This window comes from Protobothrops mucrosquamatus, unplaced genomic scaffold (assembly GCF_001527695.2).
Source record: "Protobothrops mucrosquamatus isolate PMUCROS unplaced genomic scaffold, P.Mucros_1.0 scaffold_168, whole genome shotgun sequence".
NCBI classification, from domain to species: Eukaryota; Metazoa; Chordata; class Lepidosauria; order Squamata; family Viperidae; genus Protobothrops; species Protobothrops mucrosquamatus.
The window spans coordinates 1327820-1351933 of NW_015386244.1; the positions used below are offsets into that span (position 1 = coordinate 1327820).

General features: G+C 39.7%; 1 protein-coding gene across 1 annotated transcript in view; it reads left to right on the forward strand.

Annotated features, from left to right (window-relative positions):
- Positions 1 to 4716: 4716 nt before the first annotated feature.
- DPYS (dihydropyrimidinase) overlaps positions 4717 to 24114 on the forward strand; it is a 39748-nt gene continuing 20350 nt past the window's right edge. Inside the window, exons 1-4 of the mRNA XM_029285200.1 lie at positions 4717 to 4962; positions 12909 to 13067; positions 15208 to 15387; positions 18168 to 18357. Of these exons, the coding sequence (XP_029141033.1) occupies positions 4717 to 4962; positions 12909 to 13067; positions 15208 to 15387; positions 18168 to 18357 (775 nt within the window). The remainder of the gene's footprint in view (positions 4963 to 12908; positions 13068 to 15207; positions 15388 to 18167; positions 18358 to 24114) is intronic.

Below are 24114 nucleotides of genomic sequence, written 5' to 3' on the forward strand. Positions count from 1 at the left end.
GTGCAATCTTACACATGTAAGTCCCTTCCTGTTGTTTGTTTGTTTAAGCAGCTTCACACTAAGTAAGTATGCATAAGATTGCAACTTTAGATGCAATCACACATTCTAGATGTGGAAAAATAATTTTCCATCCTATTTTGCGGAGAAAGACGTAAAGCCAATGGCTCTCCATCCTCCACTACACCAGTAAAGATCTCAGATTAGTCTGGTTTTGTAATATCAGATCCATCTCATTTTGGCTTTTCTCTTTCATTAACTTGCCTCTTTCTTTAAGTAAAAACGTATCTCACAGGCCTCTTCTGTTGTTAGGCTCTTTTTTTTCTAACTTGCTAATAAAACATTTCATGAAAGACTTAGCATGCCTCTACTCTCCAGTGTCTCTACTTCTGGCCTGGAGCTTCTTTCTTGCTCTATTTTATTATTGAAATCCTTTTGAGTTTGCGGCTGCCATCCCAAACCCCTCACCAATGGAAATGCAATTTTTGTTGTAAGTTTCGCTAGTTGAGCTGGAGAACTTTGCTCATTACAAAGTTCTTGATTTGAAGATTTACTTCTTTCCAAGGTTGGACTTTACCTTCCACCTGAATTGTGATTTATTTCCTGTATTTTTACCAATTCCTTAACAGCAATGGAAACATTGCTTTGTTCCCTGGATGTCTTATTAAACTCCTGCCTTTTGCTTAGATTTTATGGTATCATTTTGCCAGGACTATATTTTACTACTCACCAGTGTGTGTTATTCACAGAGATGATTAAAAAAATTTCCAAAGCAGTATTAGAGGGTCTCCTTTAACAAACTCCAAAATGTATAGACAACATTCCACACTTAAGCAAAGAAATGAACTGTATTTCCTGGGCCTTTGGATGTTAATCTGTGCATTCACATGACCTATAATGCTAACCCACTTAGTCTCAGGACTTCATAGCGTCTTCAACTCTGCTGTGTTTATCTTAAAAACAGCATTTAGCAGAAGCTGACCATAATTTTATGGTATGCTTGGGGGATGATAGGGCTCCTGTCATTTAGTCCTGTAAGGTTTCTAATGGGCCTTTTAGATGTCTCACCAGTGAGCATGAATACTTGAAGAACTACATTAGGTAAGAACCTGTTCTTGATTGTGCAGCACATGTGTATGAAATTGTGTGTTAATTCTCTTATAGCCTTATAGCAGAGGGTCACATTAGGGAGGGAATATTTCTTTGGATGGACCCTTTACCCAGTTCTACCATGCTATGTTCAGAGTCACTTGTGGTGTCATAATCATTATTCACCTGCTTAACTGCTAACTTCTCCATAAGAGTCAACAACAGATCCAGTTGGGTCTAGTGGTTAAGACACCATGCTAGAACCAACACCATGAATTCTAGTTCCACCTTAAGCATGAAAGCTAGTTGGGTGGCCTTGGGCCAGTCATTCTCTCAACCCAACCCCTCTCACAGGGTGGTTGCTGTGAGGAAAATAGGAGGAGGAAGGAGTATTAGGTATGTTCATCTCCTTGAGTTATTTATAAACATAATAGAGGCAGGAAATAAATTATTTATATGGCTTACATAGAATAGCATTATTTTTCTATGCATAATGTATAGTAATTAAAAGGGAAATGATTGGTCAAAAGCAGACCATTTTTGTGTACTGAAGAAGTTGAAAAGAGTAGAAATAAAATTTCCTTCAAACAAATTGAGAAATTTTTCAGAAAGAGCAAAGTACTTTTCAGTCATAGATAAGGTTTGCCAAACTAGCTGCATTCTTTTCGATGACCTTAATTTAATAGCCCAGCAATGTGAAGTAAGAGGGAAAATACCTGCTTGCAGAAATAGAGGTGACTTACCACAAATGCTTTGATTGCAATTATAGTCCAGGGAGGGAGACAGAACTGTTATAGATTACCATAATTTTATTACATTATTACAGATTATATATTATGTGATATATAATTCTATATTACATATTATTACAGAAATGGCTGTTTTAAGCAGGTCTGTAAGAAAGTGAACATTTGGGAAATGTACTGTTAAATGAGAATAATTTTTGAACTGATTTGAACCCTATTTATTGTAGCAAAAACAAAATTTCTTATTTATGTATTCAATTTATATGCCTTCTGTTGTATTTAATTTATTTACAGTTGGCATAGAAAAGCCACTCTTCCAAAAGCATATAAAGAGATAGGCCTTCCTACCATAACAATAAAACATTTAGAGATTTCTCTGTTTTTATCTGGTAGATAATAGGCCATCCTGAGCTGATACAGCAAAAGTTGGTATGATTTAGTAGATAATTAAGTTGTGATTATCTGTAGAAAACCAAATTAAAATTGTTGGCCATTTCTGTAATGATACTATATGGGTAGTCCTCAGCTTACAACTATTTGTTTAGGGACCATTCAAAGTTACAGGGACATTGAAAAAATGAAAAAAATGGCTCATAACCAGTCCTCACACTTATGACCATCACATAGTCACTTGATCAAAATTTGTGGTGCTTGGCAACTGGTATATATTTACGACGGCTGCAGTATCCTGAGGTCATGTGATTGCCCATTTGCCACCTCCCTGGCCTGCTTCGAACAAGCAAAGTCAGTGGGGGAAGCCATGTTCATTTAACCACCATGTGATTCATTTAACAACTACTGTGATTTGGTTGACAAACATGACCAAAAAAAATATTATAAAATTGGGCATGACTCACTTCACCACCACCTTGCTTAGTAAGAAATGTTGGTTCAAGAACTACCTATAATTCTATTTATTAATTAAAAATGCTTACACTTTGGCCATTGTAAAATAACCATAGGATAGTCATAGTCCACACATTATAAAATTACATTAAGTAATTAAAGTTAGGGGAGGCAATAGAGAGCATCACTGCAGGCGGAGAGGTCTAGAGGCAATGGTAGGAGGTAGCATTATGACAATTTGATATTTTGTGAATAGACTTTTTTTCTTCCTCACCTCTGCTGTTATTTCTCAAGAACATCGATTCATTTTCCTTTATCACTTGGTAAATGTCATTATCTAAGAGAAAAATGTGTTTGAGGTCAAGGCCACTGAATCTCAAAAGCGCTTTTTTCAAAAGGCCACTGGGCTGTTTTTTTCTTTGAGAAAGAAGAAGACGATGTTTCGCTCCTCATCCAAGAAGCTTCATCAGTTGTGACAAGCTTGATGAAGCTTCTTGGATGAGGAGCAGAACCTCAAAGAAAAAAACACTCCAATTATCTTTTGAAAAAACACCTTTGAGATAGCTGATGTGGATGACCCAGACTATCCATAGACACAAGGCCACTGAATGTTTGCAGACCAAACATTAAAAGTATTTAAATTTTAACTTCTTATCAGAAAAGTAAACAAACCAAAAAGAGAGAAAAAAAAGTTCAGTGACTCAGCAGATGGTAATACAGTATAGGTTAACCATATGTGAAATGGGAAATTAGGTTTGGGTGGGTTGGGAATATTGTTCCTCTGGGGTAGTGTTACTAACAGTCAACAGCCTTATCATATTACTCCCACCAACACTGACAGGGAAATCCACTGGAATATAAATTGGGAGCAAATCCCACTTCCTTATAGCACTGATTATGTTTGGGTAACGTCTGCAAGAAAACAACCAAACTCAGAAAGCATTAAGAACCCCTTACTTCCATATTGTTACCCAGACAATTACATTGAAAGATCTACAATTCACCAGGAGTCAAACCTCACTCAAAGGAGGAACTATTCTACGTTAAAGGTATTTCATAGGCTAGAACACCTTCCCCTTCCCCTAAAATGTGTGACTTCAACAGCTGTAACCCCAAATTTAGGACTATCTCATCTCGGCTGCAAAAATCTGGATCACCACTAGTTGGCAATAAGGAAAGAATGGCCTTTGCCTCCATGTAGTGGTAATCCAACTCTAGTTGGCAAGCCTGGCTAGCAGTTATGGAGTTAGAATCCAGGACAAAGTAGGAAAACTAATTTTACAAAAACATTTTTTTGCAAAATTATGCTTTAAAAAAAGGGACTATCCCAAATGTGCCATTTTGGGGAGACGGGGGGGGGGGATAGGGTTGCCAGGTGTCCACTATTTGAGTGGACAGTCCACTATTTTCACATTATGTTCACTATTTTTTTTCACAAAATAGTGGACATTTTTTTTTATTCAAAAGCTTTATGATGAAATGGTACGTAATCTAAAGCTGTACAGTCTACTTTTTTTACTACTTAACACACACACACACCCCGCTTGTCCACTATTTTTTGGAAGCAGACCTGGCAACCCTACGGGGGGGGGAAATGTCTCCATGCCTTCCTTCACTAAAAAGCTACCAGATTCAGTAAGAAATCACTGGGCAGTAATGCCAATTACTTGATGTCCCTTATTTATTCTTATTCCACAGTAATTATTCGCGGGTTTAGTATAGTGGTGGCGGTGGGGGGGGGGTCTTTATTATTACGAGACCTTTACTCCTCCGGACGGCCATCAACTAATGACCCGGGATCGATTTGCGCCCCGAGAGCCAGCCCCACTTGTGGCGCAAGAATGCGCCAAGTGGCCTTTAGCAAGGACGCAGGGGCGAATCTGAGTCCCTTCTTTAGAATAGGCCGCCAGGGAGGGGAGGTGGCGGGGAGCCCCTCCCTCGGGGGCGGGGCGGAGTCGAGAGGGAACCTTAAAAACGCGACTCCGCGGAACTCTCCCCGCGGCGACTGTCCGAGCAGAAACTCCCGCAGAACTCCATCATGCAGAAACTTTTGATCCGTGGTGGGAAAGTGGTGAACGCGGATGTCTCGCAAGTGGCCGATGTGTACATCGAGGACGGGGTGGTGCGGGCCGTGGGGCCGCATCTCCAGCCTTCTTCCGATGGAGTCCAAGTGTTGGATGCCACGGACAAGCTGGTGCTTCCCGGCGGGATCGACCCGCACACGCATATGCAATTCCCCTTCATGGGGTCGCTGACAAAAGACGACTTCTATCACGGAACGAAGGTAACGCATTCGAGGCAGCCTCTCCCGCCCACCCTAGATTCCGTGAGGTCCAGCTAGGACAGAGGTAGGCAACCTTGGCTCTTTTATGACTCGTGGACTTCAACTCCCAGAATTCCTGAGCCAGCCATGCTGGCTCAGGAATTCTGGGAGTTGAAGTCCACGAGTCATAAAAGAGCCAAGGTTGCCTACCTCTGCCCTAGGAACAGTAGAGCCGCTGATGCAGATGTGCTCATTCCCACTTCCCTTTACAGGACCCTGCAAATCTTGGCAACAGCAGCTTTTCCTGGTTGGGTTGCGCTCTTTTTCTGAGATGGAGATGGCTAACAAGGATCCTCCAGTTTCTTCCAACAAATTGTGCAGATGGTGAAACATTGCAAAACATTTGCGTAAAGATTCCTTTTAAGGCTAACAAGGATCCTCCTCTTTATTCCCTCCAGGCTTTTTCAACAACTGATAAATTGTGCAGATGATGAAACACTGCACACCCCCTTTAAGAAGATAGGAGTAACTAAGATAACACTCTTAACAACAATCTTCTCATATATTTCCCTATTATCACACTCGGAGGCCACATCTTTTCCTTTGTGAGATTCTGCTTGGCAGTTTCAGGTCATGTCCAGTATTGACCAGTAGAGAAGATATTTTCAAGCATTCTTGCTGCTGTCTGGTGACTTCCTTTCTCTTCCTTATTCAAGAATAGGGCAGAAACATGGATCCAGCCAAACTGCCCAGGGAAATGTTTGAAATCTGGCTAGAATGGAGGAAGAAATTGCTGGGATAAGCCTAGTTCAATCAAAGATCACTTAGAGCAGAAACAGGCAAAGCAAGTAAAGGCTTCCAGAGAAAGATGACCCACTGAGATGGTCTTACCCTCAACCTATTTGCTTTGAAGAGAGCAACTGCTGTGGTTCAAGTTACCTATCTTCCATTGTTCCCATTCCTTCCTCGGCTATCACCAACCAGGTCTTCTTACCCCACCTCCATCATGCATACATACACTTTTTTAAACAACTGTTTTATGTGTATTAAGAACACATTCTTTCATTCTTTACATACCCAATACTTTTTAAAATGTTTCTTTCCATTTTCGTGCTCCAAAATCCAGTTGTTCCATGCACTGAATATTTTGGGTAGCACCTATGGCCACCTAAAGAAATAGTCACTATAGCTGGTATATGTTGCCATCAAACCTATTTTCCTTCCACAACTGAATTATGAAATACGATTTCTATTTTGCATGAGTTAATACAAACCAACAAATTGTCTGAGTTCAAAAGTATAACTCCAGGGATATTGCTCACAATGCCAATAATAATCTGGGGCTGTGAATAATGGAATAATGAGAGCCACTTTATGAAAGGGGCAATGTTTAGTTCTCCAGATATTGTTAGTCTATAGCTGCCATCATTGTTGACCATTGATTATGTTCACTAGGGTTAATGGAAGTTTTAATTTCATAATCAGGAGAGTTGGCTGTCCAAGGTGAAGAGGACAGAGCTGACACAGCTTCTGTTCCACTTGGAAAAGGTGACAGAACGAGGTTAATCTACACTGAAACCTGGGGACCAAAATTGAATTAGGAGTGCAGAGCAGGTCATGTGGAATCCAGCTCTCTCCTCTAACACTTAGCCTCCCAAACTGTTTCCTGAAAACCAGTTTAATGTTTGGATGATCACCACCCACAACTTCTAGATCAGACATGTCAAACTCGCGATGTCACATGATGTCACGCAACGTATCGAGACTGTTTTGCCATTGCCGGCAATGGGGTGGGTGCGGCTTCCGCGTGTCGTGTCTGGCCCACGGACCGGCAGTTTGACACCCCTGTTCTAGATGGTCAGGAGATAAAGTCTCATAATCAGCTTTTATTTTTAATTTAGTAAAGAGGAACAATCATTTGACACTTTAATTTGGAAAGAAGCAAAGGTCTGTATCTATTGGTTGAGGCTCCTATCACAAGTAAGTTATTACCATTTGAGTTCATCACATCGCCTTGAAAATACATTAAAGAACAATGCAATTTTAATTCAGAGACCAGGAGACTATGAGTTCTAGTCCCACTTTAGGCATGAAAGCCAGCTGGGTGCCTTTGAGCCAGTCATCTCTCTCAGTCCAATCTAACTTACAGGGTTGTTGTGGGGGAAATAGGAGGAGGAAGAAGGATTAGGTATATTCACCACCCTGAGTTATTTATGAAAACAATAAAGTCAGGGTAAAAATAAATAAGTTGCACGAAGTGTTATTGAACTGTCATAATGAACATACATAGCTCAGGGTGGAACTATGGAGACCTTGGTGCTCTCTAAGCTTGATTCTTTGCTTACAGACATTTCATTACCCAACTAGATAACATCATCAGTGCTAGTGAGTGTGGGGTTTGTAGTTTGCCCTGCCAGTGTTGATGGGAGTAAACCTACCAAGGTTTTCTCCTTGGTAGTTCCTTGATTAAGGCTTTTTTTTTTTTTTTGCTTGATTGCTTGTCTGGTTCCATGCTTAGGAATTCCTGGAAACATAGACACATCAGCCATCACTAAACACATATAGATAAACCACATTTACATACCTCCAAAGAGACAACAAAAAAAACTAAAAAGGAAACAAAAAGATTAGAACACATCTTCTTCAACAGCCAACACCCAGATAAACAGGAATTAATCTGCTAATGGGATCAGTTCTATCCCTTTGATTTTTCATAAGGCTCTCCAGACCTGGTAATACTGCCAGGCCCAGGGGACCTGAGAGAGCCATTTTTATCCTCCCTTTTGCCTAGGGTTAGTATTTTTTTTTTAATGTTACTTTTGTGTTATTAGATTTTTTTAAAAAAATCTATTTTATTTATTGTGTGCTGCCCAGAATCCCCTTTGGGAAAGATGGATGGCTGTATAAATTTGGTTAATAAATATAAATAAATAAGTAATGATACAGAAATAATTATTTCAATTCCTGCTGGCATATGTGAGACAATGTGAAAAACCAATTAAATAGCCCTTCACTCATTGCTCTTTTTTTTCTTTTCTTTTTTTATAAAAGTTTTATTGGTTTTTTCCATTTTTTTATACAAAAGCTTAGGACACAATGTGGTGGTCAGAGTGTCAAATCATTCAAAAACAAAGTCATAATAATATTACTTATTAAAATTAAAATTAATACAATTTTAGATAAATTTCAATCAAACAAAGATCCTCAATCCCCTTGCAATTATGATAATCTATATCCTGTTTTAAGCTTTACTAATTGCAATCGTCTTATTCCAGTTACATTTCAATAGACATATAGTTGGGAATTCAGGTATCCTTAATAATAGATCGTTCATTAAAACTAATTTTTTCCCTATCACAAATGGCTCTTACTCTCTCTCTATTACAGCGTATTTTTCACGTTTAAAATAATAATATAAATCCAACAAATACAGTTCTATTTTTTAAAATATATTCTATCATTTCATCAATCCACATCTATAAAAAATCTCTTTAAGCCCTTTTGTAAAGTTTACACCTTTAAATACTTATCAAGTATAATGTCAAGAAATTCCCTGCCTTCATTCATTATTAAATCAAACAGAAATTCTCTCTCTATTTCAAAATAATTATCATATTTAAAATAATAGTATAGTTCCAAAAAAAACACATATCTATTTTTAAACACGTGTTCTATCATTTCATCACTCTACGTCTATAAAATCTTTTTAACTCCTAAACAAGTTTGTTCCCTAATAATTATCAACTATGATATCAATCAATTCTCATCCTTCTTTCATTATTAAATCAGACAAAATCTCTAAAGCCTTTTTAACCCATCAAGTAACGTTTTATATCANGGGCGCGGCGGAAGGAGGGGAGATCCGGGATCACCCGGATCTCTGGGGGTAGTTCGTTCCAGAGGGTGGGGGCTCCCACCGAGAAGGCCCTCCCCCTGGGGGTCGCCAGCCGGCACTGTCTGGCTGACGGCACCCTGAGGAGACCCACTCTGTGGGAGCGTACCGGCCGATGGGAGGTAACCTGCGGCAGAAGGCGGTCCCTTCCAACTTTACTATTATTATTATTATTATAAGTAAGTTATTACCATTTGAGTTCATCACATCGCCTTGAAAATACATTAAAGAACAATGCAATTTTAATTCAGAGACCAGGAGACTATGAGTTCTAGTCCCACCTTAGGCATGAAAGCCAGCTGGGTGCCTTTGAGCCAGTCATCTCTCTCAGTCCAATCTAACTTACAGGGTTGTTGAGGAGGAAATAGGAGGAGGAAGAAGGATTAGGTATATTCACCACCTTGAGTTATTTATGAAATAATAAAGTCAGGGTAAAAATAAATAAGTTGCACGAAGTGTTATTGAACTGTCATAATGAACATACATAGCTCAGGGTGGAACTATGGAGACCTTGGTGCTCTCTAAGCTTGATTCTTTGCTTACAGACATTTCATTACCCAACTAGATAACATCATCAGTGCTAGTGAGTATGGGGTTTGTAGTTTGCCCTACCAGTGTTGATGGGAGTAAACCTACCAAGGTTTTCTCCTTGGTAGTTCCTTGATTAAGGCTTCTTTTTTTTTTTTGCTTGATTGCTTGTCTGGTTCCATGCTTAGGAATTCCTGGAAACATAGACACATCAGCCATCAGGTATCCTTAATAATAGATCGTTCATTAAAACTAATTTTTTCCCTATCACAAATGGCTCTTACTCTCTCTCTATTACAGCGTATTTTTCACGTTTAAAATAATAATATAAATCCAACAAATACAGTTCTATTTTTTAAAATATATTCTATCATTTCATCAATCCACATCTATAAAAAATCTCTTTAAGCCCTTTTGTAAAGTTTACACCTTTAAATACTTATCAAGTATAATGTCAAGAAATTCCCTGCCTTCATTCATTATTAAATCAAACAGAAATTCTCTCTCTATTTCAAAATAATTATCATATTTAAAATAATAGTATAGTTCCTTTTTTTGTGTATAGATAAAAATTTGTGCACAAGATAGTAAAGTAGTGAGATGCAGATATTTTAGAAAAATTGAGGATTTGTTCAAACAAGGGATTATTAATAGTTGATACTATAGTTAGTTAAGAGTAGGAAGAAAGTAATAATTTAGTCTGTTTTAGAGATTTCGGAAAAATTGGGTAGTTCATTGCAAAATATAGTCATTTAAATCTGACTCTAGCTTTCTTTCTAGGCCAAGTTGGTTCCCATTGCTCTTAACAGGATGCAGTCAATTCCATTTACAAGCTGTTTTCTTAAAAGTACCCTCCAAAGCAGGGGTCTTCAAACTTGGCCCTTTTATGACTTGTGGACTTCAACTCCCAGAATTCCTCAGCCAGGCAAACTGGCTGAGGAATTCTGGGATTTGAAGTCCACAAGTCATAAAAGGGCCAAGTTTGAAGACCCCTGCCCCAAAGCAACCTTAAAATTAAGAGCACATATACACTTAGCTATTCTCTAACCAATGAAGACAAAAGCCAATATGGTTTCCACATATAGCAGTGATGGCGAACCTTTTAGAGACCGAGTGCCCAAACTTCAACCCCAAACCCACTTATGCATTGTTGAGTGCCGGGTGGGTGTGGCCCATTGGGTGGGTGTGGCCCATTGGGTGGGCATGGCTGCAGTGGTAACGGCAGACTGGGTGGGACTAAAAAGTTCAATTAATCAATTCCAACTTTGCAAGATCTTTTTTTTTCCCGTGAGAAGATTAAATTGACTGATTGAACTTTTTTTTTTTTTTTGCACACAGCGGCGGAGGCCTAAAGCGAAAAAGTTTTATAAAACCCAGCTGAAGGCCTAGGACTGGGGCAACAGCGCGCGTGCCCACAGAGAGGGCTCTGAGTGCCGCCTCTGGCACCCGTGCCATAGGTTCGCCACCACTGACATATAGCATCAATAGCACTTTGTCAAGGCTATTTCAGTTCTGCTTCTTTTCTTCTATGAAGCAGTTTGATTAGAAAAAATACCAGAATTACACAGTGCCACCACTCATCCTGGAGGGATGTGCACCATTAAGAAAGCAACTGTCCTTTTCATCCGGGTGCCTTTTTCAGCAATCATGAACTGCAAGCTTTGTCTGCCTTGGTATCTTATTCATTCCATTGGCTTTCTTCTCTCTGGTGTTCTTGAATCTTCTCTGCCCATATTAATGTTGGGGTCTAACAATCTACCTTCCCTTCTCTGGTTCTTCAACTGATATATTTCCCTGAGACCGGATAAAGGTATTTCACGTGAAACCCTCAGAGCCCCTAAGGGGCTTTGCTTTACTCTTCTGGGTCGCAACTGCCATATTTCAAAGTCATCATTTCCACTTCTGTTATTGTTCTGCTGAGACACAGATTTATTTTTCCAGCTCAGCAGTCACTCGGAAAATAGTTCCCACTAATTGTGTGCCTTAGGTGCTTCTGGCTCCCTTCTTCCTTATCTGCAGACCATCTGGCCTGGTGAGGCTCAGTAACACATAAATGCTGCAGAAATTCCCAGGCAAAGCCTTTGACGCCACACATAGTCTTGAACACATGCATGGATATTCATATGAAAGCATTCCGGTGTGGAGAACTTTGCTTTATACCCGGTGCATCTTTAAAACATTTCCTCACTTAACTGAGGAGATGCTTTTGCCCTTGAAGAGTATTTCAAAGCTATAGCTGGTCCAGAATGCAACAGAACAACAGAATGACGAGTTGGAATGGACCTTGGAGATCTTCTAGTCCAACCCCCTGCAAGGCAGTTGTTAAATGGATTGCACCCAGTTTTACAGCCATGGTTTTTGCCATAGTTATCAATCAAATCACTGCAGTTGTTAAGTGAATCCAGCATCTCCTATTGACTGTGTTTGTTCAAAGCAGGCTAGGAAGGTCGCAAATGGTGATCACATGATCCCAGGAGGCTGCAACTGTCATAAGTGTGAGGACCAGTGGTAATCACTTTTTCAATGTTGTTGCAACTTCGAACAGTTGTTAAACAAATGGTTGTAAATCAAGGACTACCTCTATATCAAGGGCCCACATAATACCTTAGCTTTCACAGCTGCACTTTTGGCCAGTCATCTTCTGAGTGCAATTGAAGGTGCTGGTTGCTCCCCCTTAAAGACTTTTATGTTTTAGTAGCCCCCAGATGTGTGATCGGTCCCTTTCCAGCTTTTAGGAAAATTAGTGAAAAATTGGTTATTCCCTCAAGCCAGGGAGATTGGCTTATCACATGTCTTTTAGGTTTCTTAAAGTTTTTTTCTAGCTATTTTTTAAATTGACTGCATGTATGATTTTAACTTTTTTTGTACTCTAGTGTACTGTATATTACTTACATATTTTAATGTTAATATTATGATTTATATATAATAATTTTAGTTCTATGGTAATTTCATATTGTGTTAGAAATTCTGATTTTTAACTTTCTATAACTTTTCATAAATTTACATGTATACTACAGAATTTTATATTATATTAGATCCACCCAGTCACCCTAACTCTACCCTGAATTAATGGATTACTGGGTCATAAAAAAGAGACATTATATTCTTAATGTGGACATAAATTCCAGTCCAACACTGGAAATTTTTAAGAAGAGAGTGGACAGCCATTTGTCTGAAATGGTATAGGGTTTCCTGCCTGAGCAGGAGGTTGGACTAGGTGACCTCCAAGGTCTCTTCCAACATTATTATTATTATTATTATTATTATTATTATTATTATTATTATTATTATTATTATTGTTGTTGTTGTTGTTGTTGTTGTTGCTGTTGCTGTTGCTGTTGCTGTTGCTATTATTATTTTACAATCTTTATATATAGATTTTAGTGATACAATAATATTATAGCTTTGTATCATTAATTTTGCTATTTTTTCATAGCTTATAGACAGGTTCCTTTCTTGTCGGGAATGCTTCTAAATTGTTGTAGTTCTAATATTATTCATTGCTCAATGACAAAGTAAATATTTAACTGCAACCTCTCCTTTTCAGGCTGCCCTTGCAGGAGGTACCACTATGATAATCGATTTTGCAATCCCTGACAAAGGCTGTTCCCTCATTGAAGCCTATAACCAGTGGAGGAGCTGGGCTGATCCTAAAGTCGTCTGTGATTATGCACTACATGTGGCCGTCACATGGTGCAGTGAGCAGGTAGGGTAGGCAGAACATCAGCTTTACATTCATTTCTTTGAGGAAGTCCAGCATGCAACTTGGATGGTACAGTGCCACAGAAACAAAAGGCTTGCCATTTTCCTGGGCACAAGTACCAAGAGTCATTGGCTTGACTCAAACATATGAGAACTGGAGCATACAAGTGCAACTCTCTCAGCCTTGAGGACAGTTTATTGAGTGTAAGGCTGTGATTCTCAACCTTGGTAACTTTAAGAATTTCCTAGCCAGCCAGGATAGATTGAGGTCTGAAAAGTACATTGCAACATTCAAAGAGCTGCAAAAACTAGAACATTTTTTTTAATTTGCATACAATATTAATGTGGGATTGTGGGTTATTTAACAATGTGGACAAAACCCAATCTTTAAACTAGCCTTTCCTAATCTGGCCTTCTTCTGATGGTTTATGCATAAAATCATCCGTAGGACCACCTTTCCCTAAGGAAATCTACCAGGTCAGATATGGCAGGCATGCTCCTAAGCCAGGGGTAGGCAACATCGGCTCTTTTATGACTCATGGACTTCAACTCCCAGAATTCCTGAATCAGCATATTCCTGAATCAGGAATTCTGGTAGTTGAAGTCCATGAGTCATAAAAGAGCCGAGGTTGCCTACCCCTGTCCTAAGCCCCTAAATATTGCCCTATGATGGCAGCTAGGAAGCCTGCCTTTTCCAAGATAGCCCCTGCCCTATGGAACACTCTGCCCCTGAAGTTTGGCAGACCTCCACCCTTCTAGCCTTCCATAAAGCTTTGAAGATCTGGTTTTTTCCTCACACATCGGGATAAAGTTGGATAACTGGACATTAGAAACCTGTCTTGGTGACAGGTTTCTGTTATTTTTAATGTTTTTGATTTTATAATTTCAATATGGTTTTGTATCCTGTTTTAACTTTTGATTGGGAGCCACCCAGAGTTGGTTAGAAGATAGACAGCTATATACATTTTTTAAATAAATAAATCTCCTAGGATTGTTCAGCCAACAGTTCCTTGGAAACTCAAGAACATATAAACGAAGGCAGGGCTTTCATCATCTGGTCACATCTCCCATTTCAACATCATCAAAGCCCTTCCTGGATTGTATGGGATGTTGCAATCCCAAAACATCTGGAACTCACCCATTTGGAAATAGTTAAATGCTTTTCCATAACTATTGTTTGGAATTAAGACATGATCTGTCCTAGAAATGTTCATTGCAAGTTGGTATATAGCATGTCACTCATGAAAAACTGCATACTCTTAACAGAATAATAGAGTTGGAAGAGTCCTTGGAGGTCTTCTAGTCCAACCCTTGCTCAAGCAGGAGACCATATACCAGGGGTAGGCAACCTTGGCTCTTTTATGACTCGTGGACTTCAACTCCCAGAATTCCTGAGCCAGCTGTGCTGGCTCAGGAATTCTGGGAGTTGAAGTCCACGAGTCATAAAAGAGCCAAGGTTGCCTACCCCTGCCATACACCATTCTGGAAAAGGGTTGTCCAATTATTCTTAAAAACTTCCAGTGCTGGAGTACCCACTTACTGATTTTCACGTGGATAACCCCAGATAATAATTTCCCAAGAAATGTAAGGGATTTCTACACTCAACTATAAAAATAATTAATGTCACTAAAGGGCAGTGCTTAATCATACAAATGTTTTAGGAAATGTTTCAACAAATATATCTATTCTTCTTAAATTTGTCTAATCCCCCTTAAAGCCATCTTAGCTTATAGCCTTCAACATACCTTCTGGTGATTAAGTCAATCTAAGATACCAATAATTGGTTGATGCAGGAAGAAATGACATGTCCCATGTGAGTTTTTTTTCTTCTTATAATTAAAACTGAATTTCTCAGTAATTACAGTTTTAATAACTCTTGGAAGCCTTTTCTACAATCAGTGGAGCAGTCTTTCTTTTCCCCACCTTATTAAGGAGAATTACAACTATATTTTACTGCTGTAGATGATTTTAAATGAAAAATTACTGTTACAGAAATGATTATGGGAGTAACAATGAAACAGGAACGATCATAGTTAGATACGTTGATTTAAAAAGAACTAGAAAAACTTTCAGTACTATGCATAGAACAAATTGAGGAGTTGAATGCCAGAGACATTTAAGGTATTTTTTACTTTTTTTTTCAGGTCAAAGAGGAAATGAAAATTCTTACCAGGGAAAAGGGTGTCAATTCATTTAAAATGTTTATGGCATATAAAGATCTCTATATGGTTGGAGATGTAGAATTACACACAATCTTCAGTCAATGTAAACAAATTGGTGCAATTGCTCAAGTTCATGCGGAGAATGGAGATTTGATTGCAGAGGTAATACCCATGTTAAAGATGATCTCGTCAGTAGCCTGCAATTATAATCTACTGTATATGTGATATATTCAGCAATTACTGGGCCTTTGTGAGATGGTTTTGGATTCCTCTTGCTAAAGCAGTGGTTCTCAACCTTTTTAATGCCACGACCCCAACCGGTCGTAAGTCGAGGACTAAACCGGTCATAAGTTGAGGACTAAACCGGTCGTAAGTCGAGGACTAAACTGGTAGTAAGTCGAGGACTACCCAACCGGTCGTAAGTCAACTTTCCCTGCCCGGGAGCGCCGTGCATGCGTGGTTCCGCCCCCTGCGCTGGCCGAGGCGTAGCTGGCAAGCAGCAGAGATGGAGCAGGCTGACCACCAGCTGGCCCAGCCCAAGGGAGGTAAGGCACCCGCCGGAAAAGGGAAAAAAATGGCGGACAAAAAAAATGGACAAAAATAATGGCGGACAGCCTTGCTTGGCGATCCCCATGAAATGGTCGATCGACCCCAAATGGGGTCCCGACCCACAGGTTGAGAACCACTGTGCTAAAGGATATTGTTCCATGGGATGGTACAATTCTTTTAGTTGAACAGGGTACTGATAGATATTTGTAGCTCAGGGTTGAATTGTGGGAGCCTTGGTGCTCTCTGACCTTGATTGTTTTCTCGTAGACGTTTCCTTACAAACTAGATAACATTGTCAGTGCTCATGTTGATGTTAGTTTGGTAATGCACAGTGGTAAAATACACTGATAACGTTACCTAGTTTTGTAATGAAACATCTGCAAGAATACAATCAAGATCAGAGAACATCAAGGACCCTATAGAAGCATCTGGGGAAGGGTGTGTTTTAAAAGGTCAAGATGGTGGCTTGCAACTACATGATTGAAGCTCCACAAATTGTTTGATAAGGCATTAGCCTCACTACACAGTCTTGCCCTGCAATGCTCAGTGGCAATTGAGGCAATCAGAGAAGGTGCATCCTGATCATTTTAGTCTTGGAGATGGGATCTCCGTCAAAGCAGAGCATCCAAGACTTCCACAGCCCTAATAGTACCCTCTCATGCATACAGATATTTATACATGGAGGGGCAAAGAAACCCGACACTCCAATGTCTCCAAGTTCCTTCTTATTCCCTTTGGGGTGTTTATGTCTGCTTGAAAAAAGCAGTCCAATTTCTATCTGTACTTTGCTTTATTCAATCAGGGTGCCTATACAGGTCAACGGCCACAGTTCGCCTTGCAATTTCTCAGGACTTCTTCTACTGCAAAGAACTTAGGTTGTTCCAACTTACACTCAGGATGCCTAAGGATCTCTTTTGAATTTCTCAGGTGTATTTCCAAGCTTGTTTTATTGTTGGATGCTGGAACTACAATATTCTATTATATAACTTCCATCACTCTGGGTGCCCAAATTTATCAATCTCAAAGAATAATAATCCAATGGATGAAATTTGCTGAAAATGTATTTGACTAAAATGCAGGAAACCATGGAGAAGAGAAAAATTAGCACACATACATACTCCTTAACCACCCTAATTCCACTACATGCACCTGTCACAATGTATGTATGTGCATGTAAACTAAGCACTCAGCAGTTACAAATACATCCATTATGTTCATGCTTTGCAAATGATTTGGAGGAAGTATTTAGGATCACAAGAAAGGGCACTTCATCTCTGCCAGCCATTAAAGGAGTCTGTCTTTTTCCAGTTGTCCATCATAGCCTTAAAAAGAAAGATGCCAGTGCTTTAAGAAATCCACTAATTAAAGTAATTAAATAATGACTTTATTTTTGGATTTCTTAAAGGAAATAAATGTGTACTTATTTCCTTTAAGGAATTCACTAATTAAAGTCATGGGATTTTTTTCCCCGTGCGTACTTATTTCCTTTTATATCAGTAATTAATCTTTCATTCATCCAGAAAGAACCAAGCCAAACAAAAAGCTAATTACATAATTTGCTCTTCAGAAATAGCCAGTAGGAATAATCTTTACTCTAGACTGAGATACTGAATCTGTCATAGGTGCAACTGCAACCCAAAACCCACTTATGCATTGAGTGCCGGGTGGGTGTGGCCCATTGGCGGGGTGTGGCCCATTGGGTGGGACTAAAAAGTTCAATCACCAGTTCCAACTTTGCAATATCTTTTTTTCCCGCGAGAAGTTGAAATTGACTAATTGAACCTTTTTTTTTTTTTTGCACATGGCGGCAGAGGTCTAAAGCAAAAAGGTTTTATAAAACCCAGCTGAAGGCCTAGGATTGGGACGACGGCACGCGTGCCCACAGAGAGGGCTCTGAGTGCCGCCTCTGGCACCCGTTCAATAGGTTCGCCACCACTGACCTACAGGATCCAGCTGCTGTTGTCAAAATAATGAAAACAGTTTTGGGCTGCAAGCTCTGCCATTTTGGGATGTGTGTGACAGCCCATACAAAAGGGTAGGGTTTGCATCAACAACAGCACAACAATGCTTTGGTACACCTACTCATTTGACACACACTCAATCCCTATAAACAACACTAGCTCATTCATTCTGACTTTTCTTTGTCAGACAAATTCTGCACTTGTTCGTGTAACCTGTAGCTTGGACCTAAGTAGTTTCTCACCTAGAAGTCGAATATAATGCAATTGGTTTACTGGATTCTCAGTATCATGGTATAATCAGTTTAGTTGTTGGGAAACTTGGAGTAAAACTTCCTGTTCCATGGCAAGCAAATGAATGGGACTGTAATGTTTACAGACATTTGTTGACCAAATCTGGTAATGTATTCACTATGGCTGGTCTACTACATATAGGGTGAAAAGAAGATGCTGGCTTTGGGAATAACTGGTCCAGAAGGACATGAAATGGCCCGACCAGAAGAAGTGGAAGCAGAAGCCACATTGAGAGCAATTACTATTGCAAACTCAGTGAATTGTCCTCTCTATGTTGTACATGTGATGAGTAAGTCTTCAGCCAAGATAGTGGCAGATGCCCGCAGGGAAGGTAGGTTCTTGTTAAAGATGCTTGAATGTTCTTATTTGGTTAGACCTGGGATTCCAAATATGATTCTACAGTCATCTCCAGTGGAGGCTGCCTAGTTGATTGCCCTACCAAATTTTAATTTCCCCCTCCCACCCCCACTCCTTATAGTGTCTTTAATTAAACAAAATGAAGTGGACAAGTTGCAAAACAAAGTCCCAACTTTTTGCCACTATATTTAGAAAAATGCCTCAGGTTCCTCATAATACCTGCAGATATTAATATGAAAAAAAAATTATGGGTTCTTGTATTAGGATTTTTTTTTTTTGTAAATGTGCTCATGGGATAGGGAATGTTGAAGGTAAACTTAGAAAAGAATACATCCTGTGAGCTAGAAACTCTCGTGAAGAACCACCTCACCATTTTGTCCTCATTTTATCCCTCATTAGCAGCCATTTTGTCTGAGTGTCCAGAATATGCTCTCAGACAAGCCTTAGATTAATATTCAGGAGGTCAAGTTCTTGTATTAAAAGCTTGACAAGATTTGGAGTCCGGGTTTCATGAAGATATGACTATGAAACATTGCATTTTCTTTTGGATGAAACTGCTAGCTCTTGGTGATTAATTGTTCAGCCAAATGGAGGCTGTCTTGGGTTTAAAGAACATTTTCTACTTACTTCTGCAGCTTAGGCTTCAGTTCTTTTCCCTGTAACTAATCAATATTTAATTAACCTAAATATAAGGCTGAGCCGAGTTCCTTTTCTCTTTATTATTAGGCTGATTTCTTTGTCCCCTAGATGACCACAAGATGTCACTGTTGACAATACAATGAGTTTAGTTTGCCGTTGGAATAGCTATTTTTCCTGAAAAATGATGTGTTTTCAGAATCAAGTGTAATAAACTGTATAATCAGCTAAAATATGTAGGTCAGAGCAAAATTTCCCAAGGCTATCCTGAAGCTTCCAAACTGCAAGATTAGAGTGTTTTGCCGCATCATGTAAGTATATACATTCGGTGTTTCTCAACCTTGGCAACTTTTAAGACATGTAACCTTTGCTTCCAGCATTCCCCAGCCAGCATAGCCAGCAGGGCAGTTCTGAGAGCTGAAGTCCATACGACTTAAATTTGCCAAGGCTGAGAAATACTGTTCTACACAGAGCTCACCTGCAAAAATTTTTTTTTTCTAAATTAATATATTTTATCATATTTGTACACCTTAGATCAGCGGTCTCCAACCTTCCCAGTTTGGTGGCCCGCCCAGCACAGGAGAAGCATGTGAGTGGTAGGCGCATGCGCACAGTTCCATTTGTGCAAGTGGTGCATGCCTTCCACTCTCACAAATGGAGCTTAGTGCGTGAGCAACAGGCACTCACACGAGCGAAGGGCGCTTGTGCTCGCACACGAAGCTCCACTTGCACGAGCGGAGGGCACTTCTGCACAAAACTCCATTTGCGCAAATGGAGCTTCTCGTGAGAGTGCAAGTGCCCTCTGCTCATGTGAGTGGAGCTTTGCACATGAGCAGAGGGTGCTTGCACTCGTGCGCAAAGCTCCACTCGGACGAGCATTAGACACTTGTGCTTGTGCATGAAACTCTACTCGTGTGAGCAGAGAACACTTGCACATGAAACTCTATTTGTGGAAATGGAGCTTCGCATGCAAGTGTAAGTGGTCATCTGCTCACTCGAGTGGAGCTTCGCGTGCGAGTGCTCTCCTCTCACATGAGTGGAGCTTCGCCCGTCAGCATAAGTGGTCTCTGCTTACATGAGTGGAGCTTCACATGCACGCTTTTTCTGCAGCCCAGTTGCGAACAGGCCGCAGCCTAGGGGTTGGGGATCCCTGCCTTAGATCATGCTTCCTCCCTGTCCTAGCAGGGAGATGATCTAACAACTGGAAGAAACCAGACTGAATAATGTGGTGACCATATAGATATGTCCAGTGGTGGGATTCAAATAATTTAACAACCAGCTCTCTGCCCTAATGACCATTTGAAATAGCACCTGTCACTTAAACGGTGCTTATTATATTAAAACACTAAACTAAGGTTTGATATATGAAATTGAAATTCTGCTATTTAAATTTAAATCATAGGTCTTGGTATAAAATGGGAAAGCCCATTCTGCTACAAAGAACTACACTAGAGTTTAATATATGAAATCACAGAACCCTTTAAGAGCTTTCCCGCTCATCATTAGTTGCGCTCTATATAGCTAGACAGGAAAAAGTTCCAGAGCCACAGCCCCAGCTAATACTTGATAGCCTCACTCCCTTTCCCATATGCACCAATCAGGAAACTAGAGAGATGAAGCCTCTATTCCTGAAATTACCTCTGAGAAAAACTACCTAGTTTTCCCCTGAGTGACGTGATCGAAGGCGCTGTGTCTCCATTTGGTTTCCGTTGCTCCTCTCGGACTTTTGGGGAGGGTTTTTTTCCCCCTGCCTGGAAGGAAGTTGAACAAAAACCAGATGTGTTCTGGAAAACACAGATTTATCATAACCAGTTTGCCGAACTCAACAAAAAATTAGGTATCGGTTCTGCTGAACCGGTGCGAACCGGCTGAATCTCACTACCGGATATGGCCATGTCTTACCATAAAAATTTTCTATTGCCTTTTCCCAGAATGATTTTTGGACATTCCAGATGACTAAGTCTGACAGCACTAGACAACTCTTAACCATGTCTGCTCTTGAATAACTTTTTTGATATGGGACCAGACAACTTTAATGGTATTGTTCATCACCCCTATTCAGCTATATATGAGTTCTGGCCAGGTAGAAAATATTAATGTACATCTCTTAACACTCATCTGATCCCACAAATGTATATTCATATAAATTCTTGTTGGGGATTATGTCATTACTTTATTTATTTTGGAGTCAACATTATAAGGCTGTTAATCAATTAAGTCAATGGTTCCCAACCTTCTCCTTAATGTGAACCATTAATCATCATCACATGTTTTTGCAGACACCGCCTAAGCACATAACCGACTCTCCTCAGTCTGAACTTGTAATTCTCCGTTATTTGACGTCGATAAAGATTCGTAAATAATACTGGTGAACGTTTGTATAACATAAGTCACGTCATGTAAGTGATGACCTCAAAGATCCTTTTTAATGTAACTCTAAGTCTATTGAAGTCCGTCACCGTGAGGTGGTCTACTCGGTCTCGTCCTTTAGTTGACCACAGGAAGGCTAAAACTATGTTTATTGGCTATAATAACAGAATATTGCTACTCTGATTATAGCAATAGCAATTAGTTAGAATAGAATAGAATAGAATAGAATAGAATAGAATAGAATAGAATAGAATAGAATAGAATAGAATAGAATAGAGCTGGAAGGGATCTTGGAGGTCTTCTAATCTAGCCCCCTGCTCAAGCAGGAGAACCTATACCATCTCAGACAAGTGACTGTCTACTCTCTTCTTTAAAATCTCCAGTGATAGAGCGCCCACGATTTCTGGGGGCAAGCTCTTCCACTGGTTAATTGTCCTCACTATCAGGAAGTTTCTTCTTAATTCCAGCTTGCTTCTCTCTTTGATCAGTTTCCAACCATTGTTTCTTGTCCTGCTCCCTGGTCTTTGGTGAATAATGTGACCCCCCTTCTTTGTGGCAGCCCCTCAAATACTGGAATACTGCTATCATGTCTCCCCTATTTCTTCTTTTCTTTAGACCAGCCAAACCCAAGTCCTGTAGCCGTTCTTCGTATGTTTTAGTCTCCAAGCCTTTGATCATCTTAGTTCTTCTCTGAATTTTTTCCAAACTCTCAACATCTTTTTTGTGATATGATGACCAAAATTGGCTGCAGTATTCCACATGTGGTCTTACTAGGGTTTTATAAACCGGTACTAATACTTTGCGTGATTTTGATTCTATGCCTCTGTTTATACAACCAAGGATTGTATTAGCTTTTTTGGCTGCTGCTGCACACTGCTGGTTCATGGTTAAGTGATCGTCCACTAGGACTCCAAGGTCCCTCTCACAGTTACTGTTTTTAAGCCAGGTCTTGCCCAATCTGTACTCGTACCTTTGTTTTTTCCTACCTATAATTTGTATCCATCAGTCCATTCCATTGCTGGGTTTCGTCCCACCAGGTTTTTGTAATGCCAACTATGTCATATCCTCCCCTGTGTACTATTGCTTCTAGTTCGCCCTGTTTGTTCCCCATGCTTTGAGCATTTGTATATAAGCATTTAAGACTTTTATGCCTGTTCGTGGACTTGTCTCCTGCATCTCCTGATTGTTGTTTGGGTTTTTCTTTTTTCTCGTCTCTGCCTACCTCATTGTTTGATTTGTTTTCTTGGGATTCATGATTGGTTTTGGGTTTTAGAGATTCTAATGATTGGTCATACTCCCCCCTCAATTTTAGTTTAAAGTGGTCCTGATGAGTTGGGCCAGTCTTTTTCTGAGTATATTTTCCCTGTTTTTGTGAGGTGCAGCCCATCCCTTGCCTGTAACTACTTTTTTGTTCCAAACATCTATTTTTTTTGAGTCAACCAAGTATTGTTCTATTAGTTGTAGGAATTGAACAAATGGCTTCTCTTCCAAGCTTAATGCTGTAGACTGAGGCCTTGTGGCAGAATGACTGGCCCAAAGCACCAAACCAACTTCTATGCGAAAGACAGGACTGGAACTCACAGCCTCCCAGTTTCTAGTCGTGTACCTTAATATCTAGACCAAACTGGTTCTCTTTTTTTTTTTTTGTATAACATCTGGGTTGCAAAAGTAAATCAGACAATCACTAGGTAACACCAAAAAATTAGCTTTCAGTGTTTCTTTGCTGCCAACTAATTGTCTATGCAACCTAAGTATCGTAGTACTGTAATCTGTACACTGAAATCTTTTGTACATAACTCTAGAGATTTCTTTGTTGTCAATTGTAGTTCAATAGCTACAGCCTTTGTTCAAAAATATAGCAGTCAAAGTTTTACTTGGTTTTCTGGGACACTATGCTGCCAATTTTGCAAAGTGTCTGTTGGATAGATTCATTTTTCAATTTTTGTAGCCTTCAACAGCCTAGGATTCAAATATCAAGTTTTCAAAGGGCTGCTTTAATTTGAATTTAAATTCTTTTTGTGGTTTTATTTTTTATGATAAATGTTATTGTTTTGTTTTGCTTCAATTTGCATGGTAAGCAGCCCTGGGATAAATAATATGAAATGCAGTTTGCAACGTTCTTAAATAAGTATCAGCTACTGAGTAAACATTCTTAGTTTTTCCCTCTAAACCTACAAAGCAGCATTATTTTCAGCTGCCCCAAAGCTTTTGCCTTTATAACCATAAATGGTTATTCTGTTTTGTTTGATCTCTCTGTCAAAAGTAGATGGGCTGAGAGACCTAAACAATATTGATTTAAACATTCTGCAGATGGTGGGTGGCTGCATGTGAACATGTAATATTATCTTTTATTGCATAGTTACAACCAGTAGCTTTAAAAACAAAACAAAAATATAGATATTTTTTTTAAAAAATGTGTGTGATTATTAATATAAAGATCACTCGGGAGACAGGGAAGGATAGGAATGATCACAATTAATCAGTGGTAAATTGGAGTAGTTCCTCTAATTAACAGTCGTGCTGCAGCCCAGTTACTGATTCTACATTAATAGATTATTATTTCATCGTCCTTTCCTCTAGAGCAGTAATCCCCAACCCCCGGGCTGTGGCCCACCTCTGGGCCTTGAGCCATTCGGAACCTGTCTGCAGAAGTGGTGGGTGGGCGCGCATGCGTGCATCCCCCCACTTGCACAAACAGCAGGCGAGCGTGTGCACGCTTCATTTG